This window comes from Puntigrus tetrazona, chromosome 16 (assembly GCF_018831695.1).
Source record: "Puntigrus tetrazona isolate hp1 chromosome 16, ASM1883169v1, whole genome shotgun sequence".
Taxonomy (NCBI): Eukaryota; Metazoa; Chordata; class Actinopteri; order Cypriniformes; family Cyprinidae; genus Puntigrus; species Puntigrus tetrazona.
The window spans coordinates 10,699,293-10,717,149 of record NC_056714.1 but is presented as its reverse complement, the minus strand read 5'-3'; the positions used below and the strand labels follow the sequence as shown (position 1 = coordinate 10,717,149).

The window sequence follows — 17,857 nt, the reverse complement described above, 5'->3', positions numbered from 1 at the left end:
TTTTGAGTCTTTTCTGTGTCCTTCTTACTTGTAGATGAAGTATTTTCCCTTTTCAGCGATCCCGTTGTCAACCATTTATCCATGTTTACATCTGTTTTGGCATGTATGCAGCAAAAATATGTTACATAGCCTAAATCGGCGGGTTGTTTTTAAACCAATCAACGACCTGGAATAGTGAACGCATAGTAACAGTTTATTATTATTTTTTGTTATTTAATTAATTATGATATTTAATTATTACTACACATTTTTACGTACATTAGCAATATTATTATTTCTATTGATAATAACTGGCGGCCCCCCTGCAATACCGTTGCGGCCCACTGGGGGGCCGCGGCCCACAGGTTGAAAACCACTGATCTAAGTCTTTGTTTAAAGCGAGAGCACTCTCCCATTAAACTTAAGCAATATTCACGTTGTTACGCCTCACAAACACCAGAAGGTGGGGTGTTGTAAGTGTCTAAACACTGCCACAACCTGTCCCTCTTAGCGTGGCTCTATCACACCCCCTCTGGGCACTCTCAGTCAGTCTTTTCCTCCTTTGAGAACCTTTGGTTCTGTCTTTTCCCTATGTTTGTCTTCTTGGATTAAGCTATTTCTTTATTATTATTATTTTCACTTTTATTATTATTTTTATTATTATTATTATTATTATTATTATTATTATTATCTCACTTATTTCCCCAGCTCAGAAATAATAATTACTGTAACAGAAAAAATTAGTATAAGTTTGGTTAAAGTTTTTCACCTTTAAGCTTAATCCCTTATTATTCCCTATAGGGCTTTTCCACCCAATAACATAGTTATATTAAATTTTAATTAACTCCCCTTTGGTTTGTAACCTTTAAGGTTTTCAAGACTCTTAAATTTGGTCTTCCTCTGTAGTTCCTGCAATGCTGCTAATTCTACCCTTTTCATTCAGCTTGGCGTTCCCTTATAGCTAGCAGTCCCTCCAGCTCTAGAGGGGGCCTGAGTAGTGGAGTGACCGCACTCTCTCCTGTGGTGTCCAGTGGGAGGATTCTGTTATCTTGGCGTGTCCGGCACCGGCTGTGGACGACCCCAGATACCTCTGTCCCCGCATTCAGGGAACGGCAAAACACAGGGAGACTTTTCAGCCGCTGGTACACCTTATATAGTGGGCTGATAAAACTGGCCTGTGCACTGCAGCAATTTTGGGGTACATAACGCCAGGAAGTACTGCTTGCAGGAAAAAAGCCTGAGGGCTGTCTGTGTGAGTGGCACACTGGACAAAAAACCCAACTTTCTCAGTGCCTGCTAATCAGTTAGACCACTTGGTTCTGCTAAAGCGTGCTGAGGGTTGTGACTGTGTGGTGGACTCCTGAGTGGCATGTAGGGCGAGTGATCTGTGGTGTCTGCTGTCGGATGTCTGGAGGGGCCCAGAAAACTGAACCCGCTGTACCGGAACCCACCAAGAGGACCTCACTTCATGCTAAGGTCTGTTTACATAATGCAAAACGCCCACACAGCTGCCCAGGACAGATAGGAAAGTGAGAACCCTTTCCCTGCCACCGTCACCTCAAGCTGCACAGGCTGACTCTGTTGTTTTAAGCTCAACCGCTCCCCTAAGATATGTGACCCCCATGGCGCCATCTGCAGGTTGGCCCTGTCATAACCTTAGTGTTGCCAGCTAGCCGAGCCAAGTAAAACAACCCTCATTTCTTCTTGCTATTTCTCTATTCTTGTTTTGCTATAATTTTTAACCTTATTTGTTTATTTTGTTTTCTTTAAGAGATTGCATCTGCATGAGTCATCAGGGAAGTTTTAGAAAGAAAGTTACTAAAGTTTAACGCATCAACACAATTACTTAGACCAGCTCTTTGTGCCCACACAAACACACCAAATTTCCAACCAGACAAACCGCGACCAGGATATATAGGTGCTTAGGTTGCATCACTGACTGTTCTCAAGCCGACTAAATTTATAGGGACCCGCCTAGGCCCCTTTTTGTCCTTCTCTCTTGCCCCACCCCATTGCCCCAGCATGTCTCTATCATCCAGCCCTGAAACCCACTGGGATCAGCTGGACACCTGGTTAAATGTAGTGACAGGAGCCATCCTGCCTGAGGCGGCCAGGGACTTGCAACACCTGAGCCGCAAGCAGCTGGACAACAATTTTAGGCGGCTGATGGCAAATGATCCAACGCAATGCCACAACCACAAAAGCTGGCTAAGCTCATCGGTGCCCTTGCCCAAAACCTCATCATCCAGTTAAGGCTGAGAGACAGAAGCATCACCCTCCTGGAGCAAGAGGCCACCGCCATAAAGCTTCTAGCAGAAGAGGCTCGCAGGAACCAAGCGGACTCCCAGAGCTGAGTAGAGCAACAGATAGCTCCTATACATTTGACTATCAACCCCATGAATCTGGTACACCCTGTGTACATCTCTCCAATGGACTTTTACCCTCTCCTCATTGGCAAGGATTTAGGAATATAGGCTGTGGTTGAACATTTATTAACTGCTGTCATTTATTTGAGTTTATTGCTTTAATTAGTTTAACAAGTAAGGTTTAAACTGCAAGAGTAAACATTATGCTCAGGAAGAAAGCTCAGCACAAACAGAGCTGATCGCAGAACCAGACTGATTTAGGTGAATTTAGTTTTATGTCTAACACATTTTGCAGAGCAACAAGCAGCTCCTAAGCTACAATGAAAAAAACAATATCTCATTATGTCTGAGTTTTATGCTGAGTTACATCTGCCAACAAGTGTTTTTGCAACATGCAAATGAGGGGATAATGAGATGCATAAGATGTGTGAGTGCCTAGGGAAAGAGGAGGAGGTAACTTTTTGGGGTTTAAATGAGGAGCTGAATTAAGTTAGGGGGAGAGACATAGTCGATCGATCTCCTGTGCTGTATTTCTGTCTGCAACTCTTCAATGAAATTGCTGATTATTGTTAAGTGTTGTTGGTCATCCTTATTCCCAAGAAAAATTCCATGACAAAGGGGGGAAAACGGGGAACAAATCTAGATTGGATTGAGGTAGCATTTTGGGGAGTTTTTGAGATTAAAAGTATGTTAATTTCTCTCTGCAACCATAAACAAACATTTGGTTTTTGATTGGGAATAGGTTGTGGTTTGTACATGTCATAGATATATGTGTTTATACATTTAATAGTGAACCTAAAAGCATGTGAGAAGAGAAATCCTGGGCTATTTTTTTTTTAGTTTTCAGTGTGTGTGTGAGTTAGAATTATTGACATCAGCACCCAGGGTGTGGTGCAAGAGGGGTGGAAAAAGGCCATGAAGTTCCTGTAAGACCCGAGGAGCATGGTCAGGTGGCCAGGATAGCCATCAGGTAGTCAGGGATAGACTACGAACAAGACAGTCAGAGTGAACTGTTGGACAGTCGAAAGGCGTCTCAGTCATGCAGGTGAGAGTTGTCTCTAAGGATTTAGAGCAGCGTTGTGTTGAATTACCTGTGTTGGTTTTTTGGCTAAAGGGAAGTTTGAAAACTCAGAGCCAGAGATCGTTTTTCAGAGCATTTCATTTAGTGGTGAGGAAACCCCTGCAAGAGTGCCCAAGCCCAAAAACAGGGGGTTCAAAGCAGGAAAATTTGGTGGCCAGGGAACCGCTGTATGAAAAACTGTGGGTGATTTTCATTTATTGTATTTTCTATCACAAACAATGTATCATATCACAGGCAATTATGATAAAGAAATGCTGCTTCCCGAACAGAGTTAGGGAGATTGTTCCAGAGTTTAGCTGCTAGATAGGAAAAGGATCTGCTGCCCAGAGTCGATTTTGATATTCTAGGTATTATCAAATGGCCAGAGTTTTGAGAACACAGCAGACGTGCAGGACTATAAAGTGATAAGAGCTTGCTCAAGTATTGAGGAGCTAAACCATTCAGGGCTTTATAGGTAATTAATAAGATTTTAAAATCTATCCGATGTTTGATGGGGAGCCAGTGCAATGTTGACAGAACTGGGCTAATATAATCATACTTGCTAGTTCTAGTAAGGACTCTAGCTGCTGCGTTTTGGACTAGCTGAAGTTTGTTTATCAAGTTTGCAGAACAACCACCCAATAAAGCATTACAACAATCTATCCTCGAGGTCATAAACGCATGAATTCATATTTCTGCATTAGATGTTGATAGCATAGGTCGTAATTTAGATATATTTTTAAGATGGAAAAACGCAGTTTTACAGATGCTGGAAACATGGTTGTCGAAGGAAAGATTGCTGTCAAACAGCACACCTAGGTTCCTAACTGATGATGAAGAATTAACACAGCAGCCATCAAGTGTTAGACTGTGTTCTAGATTATTATATGTGGGGTTTTTAGGTCCAATTATTAGCACCTCTGTTTTTTCAGAATTTAGCATTAAGAAGTTACTCATCATCCAGTTTTTTATATCAACTGTGCATTCTGGTAGATTCTTAATTTGTTGTCTATCACCAGGCTGCATTGAAATTTAGAGCTGAGTATCATCAGCATAGCAGTAAAAGCTAACACCATTTCGCCTGATAATATATATGATACCTCCTCATTTAATGCTCCAAACTGATAGCAGTCAGATAGATATGATTTAAACCATGCTAAGGCGCTTCCTCTAATGCCAACATAGTTTTCTAGTCTATCCAAGAGAATGTTGTGATCGATAGTATCGAATGCTGTGCTAAGATCTAATAGCACTAATAACGAGATAAAACCACGATCCGATGATAGAAGCAGGTCATTAGTAACTCTAATGAGAGCAGTCTCAGTACTATGGTACGGTCTAAAACCTGATTGGAAATCCTCACAGACACCATTTTTTTCTAAAAAGGAATACAGTTGTGAGGATACTACCTTTTCTAGTATCTTTGACAGAAAAGGGAGATTAGAGATTGGTCTGTAATTTACTAAGTCTTTGTGATCAAGATGTGGTTTCTTAATAAGAGGCTTAACTACAGCTAGTTTGAAGGTTTTGGGAACATATCCTAATGACAATGATGAATTAATAATGTTCAAAATAGGATCTATGACTTCTGGAAGCAAATCTTTTAATAGTTTAGATGGAATAGGGTCTAACATACATGTTGCTGGTTTATATGATTTAACAAGTTTGTAAAAGTCTTCTTCTCCTATAATAGAGAAAGAGTGTATTTTTTCCTCAGGGGATCTAAAGCTCACTATCTGCTGTGAAACTGTAGTTGACGGCTGCATAGTTACAATTTTATCTCTGATGGTATCAATCTTAGAAGTAAAGAAATTCATGAACTCATTGCAGCTATACTCTTGGGGAATATTAGCACCTGTTGATGTTTTATTTTTTGTTAATTTAGTTACTGTACTGAATAAATACCGGGGGTTGTGTTTGTGTTCTTCTAAAAGGGATGAAAAATAATCAGATCTTGCAATTTTTTATGCTTTTCTGTATGACAGGATACTCTCCCGCCAGGCAATACGGAATACTTCTAATTTAGTTTTTCTCCACCTGCGCTCCATTTTCCGGGCTGCTCTCTTTAGGGTGTGTGTGTTGTCATTATACCATGGATTTCTTTTATCTTTTTTAAGTGCAAAGGAGCAACTGTATCTAAAGTGCTAGAAAAAAGAGAGTGCATAGTTTCTGTTATATCATCAAGTTTTTGCGTCGTATTGGATGTGCTAAGGAATTGAGATAAGTCAGGAAGATTACTTAGAAAGCTTTCTTTTGTGGTGGAAGTGATGGTTCTATCATATTTGTAATAAGGTGCAGAGTTTACAGGTTTAACTATACAGAGTTCACACAAGACTAGATAGTGATCTGTAATGTCATCACTTTGCTGCAGTACATCAACCATTTTAACATCCATTCCATGTGACAGTATTAGATCTAGAGTATGATTTCTACAATGAGTAGGTCCAGAGACATGTTGTCTCAGATCAGTGCAAAGAATTTATTCGTAAAGTCAAGTTGTACCCTGAGCACCAAGAATGTAAATTTGAATCTGAGGAAAAGAAATGTGTGTTCCTAATGACATTACTCACAGGCAAAGCTATTGACTGGGCTGCAGCGGTTTGGGATTCTGACCACAAATTAAGATTCTCCTTCAAGTATTTCCTTTGTGAGGTGTTTGAATATCTTGAATATCCTGGGGAGAAGGATATTTCCACTCATCTGCTACAGCTATCCCAGGGAAAGAGGTGAGTGGCAGATTAAGCTGTCGATACTCCTGTTTGTTGTGTTTCGACGTCTGCCTGCTTTGACCATGCCTTTGATCAATAAAAGCCAGCGAATGGATCCGCACGCCTCAGACCCCTCAATTGTTACAGAATGCAACCTCCAGGTGAGGGGCCTGCTTCAGAATTTATAGTCTTAAAACAGGAAGTAGCAGCAGAGGGAGTGATCACAGATCATCCACAGGTAAGGGCTCCCTCTGCTGGCTTGGTGACACAAAGCATACTTTGGCCTTTAAGGTGGCGCGGCGTCTGGTGTAGACAAGTATGTTTTAGTATTAATTATTTGTTTGATTTTCTAAAGCTTTTTTGAAATCTCATCTCATTCTCATGAACCCAGTGTTTCATCTCATGGGATCAGTGTCTCTTCACACCCCTAGTGATTAGTTAATAATAACCTAATCATTTACAAAACATTTCTAAGCAATTAATAATTAATATGAATTGATATTTCAAATTATTAATAAGTGTCATGCCCCAGGCTTGAATTCAGGTCTCTGGTGTGGTGGTCAAGCAATTTACTGCTTAGCCACAAGGGGAGTAGTGTTGGACCTAAATGAAACACTTTTGGCAGAGCTCCAAGCAATGTAGATTTAATAAAAAAAATCTTTGCACAAAAAAAACAATTCCAACAAAAGTTCTCGGACCGAGGTAAAGTTAACAGTGCAAACAACAGAAAGGAGTACTTGGAAAAATAAAAACTGCACGGAGGGAGAAAACAAAATCAGTAAACTGCACAAAGAAAAAATAACCGAACAACTTACTAGAGAGGTAGCTTGAGGAACTAGGAAACAGAATGCCAGTAGCTCAAAGTGGATGGAACAATGTTGCTTTCAAAGCAGCCTTCTTCAAAAATCTTTCCCTTAACTTCAGACGTCGGTGAGATTAACTCCTCTTTTCCGATTTTGTTACCCTAGTGATAAGAATTGACGACCTAATGAGGCAAACAACTAAGAGTAAAGTTACAAAACACGAGCAATATCTACCACCTGCGTCCTTTATCACGTACCGAGAGTCTTGCCATGGAAGATTATATTTCAGAGGCTCTTAAGTCAGGATTTATCCACCCTTCAACCTCCCCAGCTGCTGCAGGCTTCTTCTTCATGGAGAAAAAGGACGGAGGACTAAGACCCTGCATCGATTATTGTGGACTAATTTATTATCGTGTAACTAAAACATTTCGGTACCCACTCCCATCTGCCCTGGAACAACTGAGAGAAGCCACCATCTACACCAAGTTAGATCTGAGAAGCACATATAACCTAATCCGAATCAAGGAGGGCGATTAGTGGAAAGCCGCATTCCTTACCACTAGAGGGCACTATGAATATCAAGTCATGCCATACAGGCTCACCAGCCATGTTCCAGTCCTTCATTAATGACAATTTCAAAGATGTCCTCAACAAATTTGCCATTGCCTACATTGATGACATCCTGATTTTTTCACAATCACGAGCCGAGCACATCCAGCATGTCAGAACAGTTCTGTCCAGACTGCTGGAGAATCAGCTATGTGTAAAGGCAGAGAAGTGCAAGTTTCACGTCACCCAGACATCCTTCTTGGGGTACCAAATCAGCTGTTAAAGAGTCAAGATGAACAAACTCAAAGTCACTGCCTTCACAGAATGGCCCCAGTCGACAACAGTGAAGGAGCTTCAACTCCCGAAGCCAACCAAGCCTTCACGCTACTCAAAGAAAAATTCACCTCAGCTCCTATTCTCAAGCAACCTGACCCTAACTCCCCTTGTGTTGTAGAAGTGGATGCCTCAGACTGTGGGATTGTCCCAACGATCCAGCCCAGCAGGGAAACTACATCCCTATGCATTCTTCTCCCGGAAGCTCACAGCAGCTGAAAGAAACTACAACGTAGGAAACAAAAAACTTCTATCAATGAAAGCTGCAACCATTCATCCATTCCAGGTTATCACAGATCATTGAAACCTTGAGTATATTAAAGGGGTAAAACTCCTGAACCCCCATCAAGCTCGCTGGGCCCTACTGTTCATCAGGTTCCAAATCACGGTCACGTATCGTCCATCGAATGGAAAGGCAGATGCCCTATCAAGACACTATGACCATCACTCAAGTTGTCCCAACCCAGAACCCATCATTCCACCATCTCTCATTATTGTCCCCATAACGTGGGACCTCATGGAGGAGATACAGAGCGCTCAACAAAAGGAACCACCACCAAACCAATGCCCCCCAAATAAACAGTATGTTCTTACAGAATTAAGCCCACAAGTCATGCAATGGGTTCACACATCTCTCCACGCTGGGCATCCAGGAATCATTTGATTCAAAACTCCTTTTGTTTGCCTGAGATGATGTGCCAGATCACTTCCTGCTCTGTATGTGCACAATCCAAAACCCCGAAAGAATTACCCTCTAGTTTACTCAAACCACTACTCATCCCACAATAACCCTAGTCCCACCTGTCCATTGATTTCATTACTGATCTGCCTCCATCCAACAACTACACCACAATTCTAGTTATCATTGACCACTTATCTAACTCATGTCTATTAATACCCTTAAAGGGGCTCCCCACCGCCATGGAAACTGCCCTAGCACTCTTCCACAATGTGTTCCGAGTATATCGGCTCCCAGAGGACAATAATTTATGCCTTGTTTAAGAGTATGGAACAGAATCTTTATTGGTGTTACCAATAATGTTTGTCTTCTTTTGAGTAAGATGCTTATTTGCATTAAGTCTTTATATGGCACTTTGTCACATTCTTGAAACTAGTATAATTTAACTGCTTGTTTAAATATGTTATATCTGTTTGTTTGTTTTTATTCTTTACTATTGTGGCAGGAGGAGCCAGCGACTTGAAAAAGTCTTTGTTGTTCCTCCGTCCCAGCGTGGGTACGAGCGAGAGGGAATGACGTCATCAGGTGTTGCCCAACTGTGCCGTCTAAGCTCCACCTTTATACCAGTGTGGCAGGAGGAGCCAACAACAGACACAGTGGGTGTGGTGTCAGGCCTCGGAGAGGCTTTTTTTTATTAACAGAAATGTACAAAAATAAAGTGTCCAGGGGAAAAGTGTCCAAAATAAATGGGGGAACTGGTGTCCTCATCGTGCTGCACGGGAAGTGCAGGTAGGGTAGTGGGGAAGGGTCCAGGTAAGGGCGGCCGCCCGCACTCCCCTCTCTGGTCCAGGGCGTGAGGGGCAGCGGCTTCTCCCCACGGCTTCTCTTCCACCTCTTTCCTGGTCGGCAGTCAGAAGGGATAAACAGCCCGGCATCCTGGCCCGTCAGCGGTACACGTGTGCAGTCTTCGCCTTGACTACGGAGTCCGACAGCGCGCTTCTCTGGAGGTGTGGCGAGTCCCTTCACGCACCCTTCCTGGACCCACGAGGACACCAGCGTGCATGCACGAGGGAAGAGAGCGGTTTCTCGAGGAGAGGCGCACTCGGCATTTAACGATGGCGGTGACGAGGCTCGATACACTTCAGGTGTGCCTCGTCACACACCGCCAGACCTGTCCAATACCACACCCCTCCTCTCAGACACGCCCACTCCCGTCGGGAGCCTGGTGAAAGGCAGCGAATAAAGGACAGGGTGATGGTGACACACAAGGGAAAAGGCAGCCGACTCGTTACACTATTTTAAAAGTTTGTTTGTTATTTTACTTTCTATAATTTCTTTGAATGCCAGGGGTTTATGAGAAAATGTTAAACATGAGGTGTTGTTTTTTGTTTACTAAACAGTTTAATTTTGAATTCTTTCAAGAATCACATTTAGTTGCTTCTTGCTTGAAAAAGTTGCTTGAAGTTTCAATGGTGAAGTTTTACATTCAGAATTTGATAAAAAATATTTATGTTTAGTTAAAATAGTTTCAGTGTCATTTTAATAGTAGTTAATAGTTATGGTTACAATAGTAAACCTGATAATGAATTGTTTAATTCCTACAACCAAGAATGGTTTACTGCTTACTGATAATTGGAGTCCCATTAGTTTGTTGAATAATGATAACAAAATCTTTGCTCTCATTTTTGTCCAAAGATTTAAATTAGTATTATATTCAATAATTGATGAAATTGAAGCAGAGGTAAGGTTGCAGCACAGGAGGCCCATGGGAGTGGTTTCACAAAATAGAGCAGTGCTAGGGTCCTTTCGGGAGCCACACGTGACCTTATCAGGGGGAAAGAAAGGAACAGACTTGTCTAGGAGGAGGTAAAAAGCAACTGTAGAGGAGATTAGATCCTGCGATGCAGTGGAAATGAAACAACAAGGAGTCTCAACAAGATAGGGGGAAGCTATAGATAGGAAAGTTACCTGGATGAAGCTTTTGAAGGCTGAGCCTGTCACGAAAGAGCGGTCTGAGGCGTGCGGATCCATATGCAGGCTTTTATTAAATGAAGGCATGGTCAAAACAGGCAGGCGTCAAACAGGGCAAACAGGGGTATCAGAGATGAGGCAAACACAAAAATCCAAGAACAGGCAAAGGTCAGGTCAGGCGGCAAACAATCAGAATATCCAAAGACAGGCAGGGTCAAAACCAGGGAAACCAGAAACAATAATCCACGAGCGATCCAACAAAGAAACAGGCGAAACAATGCAACCTGCAGTTGAGTGGCTTGCTGCAGTATTTATAGTCCACTGACAGGAAGTAGCAGCAGAGGGAGTGATCGCAGATCACCCAGAGGTAAGAGCTCCCTCTGCTGGCTTGGTGACAGAGCCACACCATATTAAATTTCTCATCCTGTCAATGTACAAAGTCCTAAAAAGTTCATCAAATTGTCACTTATGGAGAAAAGTATGGGCAAGAGTCATCAGCAGCAAGGAACCCTAGAACATATTTTAAGATGATGACCAAAAGCACTTGGAGAGTCCTAAAGACCATTCCTGAAGTTGGCTGTAGGTTTTTTTTTTTACGCCATTTCATGATGACAGACATGATACGACACATTATTTGTATGCCCGCTAGAGTGCAAAATATGCCCGCTAGAGGGTAAAATAATAAAAACCTGATCCATGCAAATACACTCGCACATACATATAAACAAATTGTGATAAGAAAGATGGACTTGCATTTAATACACAAAGGCAAAACAGAGAGATATATAGCATGTAATTTAGAACAGGAGTAGTGCAACCTATGCACAACTTTGTATTGAATCAGTTGAAAATTAGAGCTGATGAAACAAGACTGGATACTTTGGAGGGCCTCAGCCCAAGAATCATTTCTACACCCAGGTCTTTTTCCCATGACATCTTTAAGTGTTATGTAGAAGGAGCTGTGGAGTGAATAAAAACATTCAACAAATTTAGAAACAAGACCTTTCATGTCAAGTTCAAAAGTCATACAATAATAAAGATTTTCAGGTTCAAAATTAGGTATATTACTTTTAACATAATTCCAAACTTGTAGATATGTAGAAAAAAGAAAGAGGGTAGTCCAAACTTTTGTCTAAGTTGAATGAAAGAAGCAAACACATTGTCAACACACAAATCAACTACTAATTCCTTTTTCTTTCTGTGATAAAAAAGAGAAAATGCATGGTTACAGGCTATAGGGGTAAGATAATATTTGAGGGAGTTTAAAAACCTTTCTAAGCTGATACTAAACCTTAAGAAAATTCACAATAACAATATTGCATAGAACAGGGAAAATAAGTAAAGTAAGCATTTTTATCAGTAAGGGGATATCTAAGTAGGCTATTGACACAAAATTTCCACCAGATGTAGCCATTAAGGCAAGTATTGAACTCATACAAAGAAATCAGAACATTAAAGTATACAAGTTGAGTAGTAATAAATAAAGTGAAATAACACAGCCCCCTATCAGAACTAATTTATATCAGCTGATTTAGTCGTAATTGATGGCCCTATAAAGGTTTTCATTACCTGGGAGGCACAGAGGAAATAGAACTTCAGGAAGACCTTGCATCAGCAGGTTGCAATGCAATGCAATGCAATGCAATGCACCGCAATGCACCGCACCGCCATGGCAACCATACACGCTCACCAAAAAGCCTTGTTGAAGCTCGGTTAAAGTTTGCAAAACAGCATTCGGAGAAGCCTGTGAATTATTGGGAGACTATAGTATGGTGAGATGAAAGCAAAATTAAACTTTTTGGAAGTCATTTTACACACCATGTTTGGAGAAGAAATGGCACTGCCCACCACCCCAAGAACACCATACCAGCAGTTAAGTTTGGGGGTGCTTTTCAGCAAGGGGTACTGGCTTCATATTATTGAAGACATGATAAATAGAGAAATGTACCTGGATCCTAAGAAGATCCCCAAAAGATCTCAAACACAAGGCCAAGGAAACAATGAAGTGGTTTTTAAGAAAGAAAATCAAGTTGCTTGAATGGCCCAGTCAATCACCTGACCTAAATTCCATAGAAAATCTATGGAGAGAACTGAAGATGACGAGGCCCAAGGAACCTTCAAGATTTAAAAACCGTTTGTGTGGAAGAATGGGCCAGAATCACTCCTGAGCAATGCAGATTACTGGTCTCTCCATACAAGAGGCGTCTAGAAGCTGTAATCAAAGGCTTTTCCATAAATTTTTAAAAAAGTGTGTTCAATACTTATTACCTGTGTCATTTCACTTTATTTATTATTACTCAGCTTGTATACTTAAATCTTCTGATTTCTTTGTATGAATATTACAATATTTGGCTTGAAGGCTACATCTGGTGGAAATTTTGTGTCAATAGCCCACTTAGAAATCCCCTTACTGATAAAAATGCTGATGTTGATACTAATGATACTTATTTTCCCCCACTGTGTATGTGTGTGTGTATATATATATATATATATATATATATATATATATATATATATATATATATATATATATATATATATATATATACACACACACACACACACACACACACACACATTGTTACAGTGCACAATAGGACCAGTTTTTAGCAGTGTACTTCAATCTGTCACAGCTATTACCCATGACAAAATTGAGAAATAATTATTTACCAAAATTTGTAGTAATTATTTTAATCAAACAACATTTCAAAGAATAAAACAAAGGATATAATATTGCTTACCGGTGTGACACTCTGTGTGCTGATTAGAGCAGTCAAAGTTGAACTCTTTATTCTCAGTGTTACACAGAGTATCCTGGGTAGCTGTACCTGGTCTTAAAGTCTTCAGGCCTAGTTGACTGCAGTTCCTGTGAGGTATGCATGGCTCAGTGGATGAAGATGTGCTGGAGAAATAACCAAGGGAACACTTCTCACACACAGTGTTCCTCTCTGCTGTGCCTGCAGGACATATCCATGCATTATCAATACACAATTACAATGTGTAATTTTATAATACAAAATAATTTGAATAGGTATAATTCTACGACGATCAGGCATATTCATAATATTCGTTTGAATAAATATCATACTGTAGAATCTAAATCTATTCTAAGTCATCTAAGTTGGGAAACATTAAATCTTATGTACCCTTTAAAAAAATTATTCAACCTGAACACTCATGTAGTCTGGTGTATGAAACAAAGTAAGTGAGAGTTGTTTATTTGAAGAGGTTATTACCTCAGACAAATGTCATTGATAGATGACTAACAGAAATCAGCCTATCGACCATCAATGCAAAAGCCACCCTGGCATCAGGAAAACACAGCAGATGCATGCATTTAAAGGAACATCAGTGTGATTTTAAGAGTTACAGCAATGAAAGGGTTACACTTTACCACAATGGGCCCTACCAGAAACCCGGCACAAGCCTTAGAGCAAGTGTCTTTGCTAATTTGAGTCCAATGCAGTTCTTATTTTCCGGTCCAGTGCCACTTCATTTAACTACCAAATGCATTTGCGCCTATTTGTGCGCTAGAGTGTTAAAATAGGGCTCAATGAAATACACAAATGTGAACTAAAAGTTTACTAGTTTTCAAATTAGTGGGAGGACCACTGTTAAAAACTACTGTCATGCAGCCCTGTCAAGGATATGATGATGAAGACAAAATGAGATAATCACAAAAGTGATTGAGGCAAAAATGTAATAACAATTTTGTTTAATGTCCACAAAAAACAAAGGAAACCTCTGACCCTTTGTCCGAGGTGGCAGGAATAGCTGACAACAAAGAAAAACTAGTAAACACAAAAACACAGTCCAGCTCCTAGTAAGAAGTACATCATCAGGCAGAGTGGTGGGCGAGGACGAGCAGCCACCCCCTAATCTCCAAGAAGGTGTCCGATGCTCTGGACAGAGTCCCGTGCCCTCTGTCTTGAGCAGCTGGTGTAAATAACCGGTGACAGCTCAAGAGTGAGGTGTACGATTTTATTCTGATTCTTTATATGAATTATTATTTGAATTAGCTCTTTAATATTTGGAGAATCGAATATTAATACCCCTCCGAGGATCGCCACCTTAACGTGGAGCAGGGGTTTAAGTGCTTGAATGACCCTAGGTGACAAGCCAGACAAAGAGCGGTCCACCTCACCCCTTATGGAAAACAATAATGGAGTCGCGATCTTCAACTCTCGCCTCCGGCAGAACTTTGACCGGATCCCAAGGGAGGCTGGAGACATTGAGTCTGAGTGGACTATGTTTTCTACATCTTTGGTCGATGCAGCCGTCTGGAGCTGTGGCTATAAAGTCTCTGGTGCATGTCGTGGCAGCAACCCCCGAACCCGATAGTGGACACCGGAAGTAAGGGATGCCGTCAAGCTGAAGAAGTCAAGTCAAGTCAAGTGGCTTTTTTTTTTTGTCATTTCAACTACATATAGCTGTGCAGTACATAGTGAAATGAGACGTTTCTCCAAGACCTGGTGCTACATGAAGTCACACTTACAACACAATACAAAAGAACTCACATATTGAGCTAAGACAGTGTCTTAGCCACATAAAGTGTAAAGTGTGCAGACTAGTGCAAACAGCAGGGGAGTAGAGTGCAAACCCAGTGTGCAAACTAGTGCCAACAATGCAAAGACAAAATTAGTGCAAGAACACAAAATACAAACAACAATAAATATGAAGTGCACAGCAATAAATATGACGTGCAAGTATGCTTATGGAACAGGAAGTCCATTCAGGTATGGTTATTGAGGAGTCTGATGGCTTGTGGGAAGAAACTGTTCAGCAGTCTGGTTGTGGGGGCCCGAATGCTCCAGTCCCTCTTTCCAGATGGCTGGAAGGTGAATAATGTGTGTGAGGGGTGTCCTGTACTATATTGTGGGCTTTGCGGATGCAGCGTGTGGTGTAGATGTCCGTGATAGAAAGCAGAGAGACGCCGGTGATCTTTTCAGCTGTCCACACTATCCTTTGGAGGGTCTTGCGATCCGATACGGTGCAATTCCCAAACCAGGCAGTGATGCAGCTGCACAGGACGCTCTCAATGGTCCCCCTATAGAACATAGTCAGGATGGGTGGAGAGAGATGAGCTTTCCTCAGCCTCCTCGAGAAGTAGAGGTGCTGCTGGGCTTTCTTGGTGATGGAGCTGGTGTTGAGTGATGAGGTGAAGTTATCCGCCAGATGAACACCAAAGAATTTGGTGCTCTTGACAGTCTCCACCTTGGACCCGTCGATGGACAGTGGAGAATGGTCGCTCTTTGCTCGCTTGAAGTCCAAAATCACCTCCTTTGTCTTGAGGACATTCAGAGATAGATTGTTGGCTCTACACCAAGTTTTGAGCTGCTGCACCTCATCTCTGTATGCTGACTCGTCGTTCTTGTTGATGAGACCCACCACGGTTGTGTCAACAGCAAACTTGATTATATGATTGGAGCTGTGCAACACTGCACAGTTGTGAGTCAGCAAAGTGAACAGCAGTGGACTGAGCACACAGCCCTGAGGAGCTCCAGTGTTCAGTGTGGTGGTGCTGGAGATGCTGTTCCTGATCTGGACTGACTGAGGTCTGTCTGTCAGAAAGTCCAGGATCCAGTTGCAGAGAGAGGTGTTCAGGCCCAGCAGGCTTATCTTCTCTATAAGTTGCTGAGGGATGATGGTGTTGAATGCTGAGCTGAAGTCAATGAACAGCATTCAGACATAGTTTCCCTTTGAGTCCAGATGTGAGACGGCGAGATGGAGGTTTGTGGTGATAGCATCGTCCGTAGAGTGGTTTGGACGATATGCAAACTGTAATGGGTCAAGTGAAGGTGGTAGCTGAGACTTTGATGTGCCTCATGAAGCATTTCATCACAATTGGTGTGAGTGCGACGGGACGATAGTCATTGAGGCACGAAACCACAGACTTCTTAGGCAACGGGACAATTGTTGTTGTTTTGAGGCACATTGGAATGGCAGAGCTGCTCAGAGAGATATTGAAGATATCAGTGAAGACATCAGCTAGCTGCTCTGCACACTCCTTTAGTACTCTGCCTGCAATGTTGTCCGGTCCAGCAGACTTCCGTGGGTTAACTCTATAAAGTGTTTTCTTCACGTCAGCTGTGGTGAAGCAGAGTACTGGGTCATTGGTATGAGGGGTGGACTTCCTCACCGTTGTTTTATTCTCTGCCTCAAAACGTGCGTAGAAGTCATTCAGCACATCTGGTAGGGAGGCATCACCATCACAGACAGGTGGAGTTGTCTTGTAGTTGGTGACCGCTTGAATGCCCTGCCATATGCGCCGTGTGGCACTGCTGTTTTGGAAGTGGCCGTGGATTCTTTTAGCATAAGCACGCTTTGCTTCTCTGATAGCTCAGAGTTTGGCCCTCGCTGTTTTTAGGGCTGCCCGGTCCTTTGCTCTGAAGGCGAAGTCTCGCTCCTTAAGGAGAGCACGCACGTTAGCGTTCATCCACGGCTTCTCTCCCTGCAAATCTGTGTTTTTGTGTCTTTTGTGTTGTGCACCTTTGTGCATTTGTCCGTCTTTGTTGCGTCCATTAATCCCAAGGCGCACATACTCCCGTGAATTCCTGCTCGCCATCGGTAAAACCATAAATGCGGACATAAATGCGGACATTGGTCCAACGATCATGGAAGAGCTACATGTCTGTAGTCAGCCCCGGAGGCCTGTTCGATCATCGACCCCTACGCCTGCAACCAAGCCACAGTGGAAGCGCCACACACATGAGGAAGCAGAAGAGGGGGAAGCGCGGAGGCATCCGGGCTAGGCTAGCGGCTAGCCCTCAACATACGGTCACTGGACAATAAACTGGACTACATTCGGCTACTCCGCACAGCTTCCAAGACGGCGAGTGAGTGTTGTGTCTTTGTGTTTGTGGAGACATGGCTCAATGACAGCGTTCCGGACTGTGCAATTCAGCTAACCCGGCTAACGTGCCACCGGGCAGACAGAGCGCTCGTCGAGGGGGGGAAGACTCGCGGCGGGGGACTCTGTGTTTACATCAGTGATGCCTGGTGCCGCAATGCGGTTGTGGTCTGTAAACACTGCTCTCCATTGGTGGAGCTTATGATCATCAAGTGCCGGCCATTCTACCTGCCGAGGGAATTTAGTGCCATATTGTTGGTGGCAGTTTACATCCCTCGTGGCTCCAGCAACAACAGGAGTGAGGCACTGAACAAACTCTATCAGCACATCAGCGAGCAGAACACAGCCCACCCTGATGCCTTTCTCATCCTGGCTGGGGATTTCAACCACGCAAACCCCAAGAGCGTGCTTCCACAACTCCATGGTCACATCAACTTTCCCACAAGAGGTACCAACACTTTAGACAATGTGTACACTGCTTGTAGAGGAGCCTACAAAGCCCTCTCCCTCCCCCACCTCGGAGCCTCAGACCACACCACTGTTATGCTAATGCCAGCAT

General features: G+C 42.4%; 1 protein-coding gene across 1 annotated transcript in view; it reads right to left on the bottom strand.

Annotated features, from left to right (window-relative positions):
- The window catches only part of LOC122361026 (tumor necrosis factor receptor superfamily member 11B-like), a 57,492-nt gene that overhangs the window by 11,299 nt on the left and 28,336 nt on the right, over nt 1–17,857 (bottom strand). Inside the window, exon 3 of the mRNA XM_043261957.1 lies at nt 13,190–13,405. Coding sequence (XP_043117892.1) covers nt 13,190–13,405 — 216 coding nt within the window. The remainder of the gene's footprint in view (nt 1–13,189; nt 13,406–17,857) is intronic.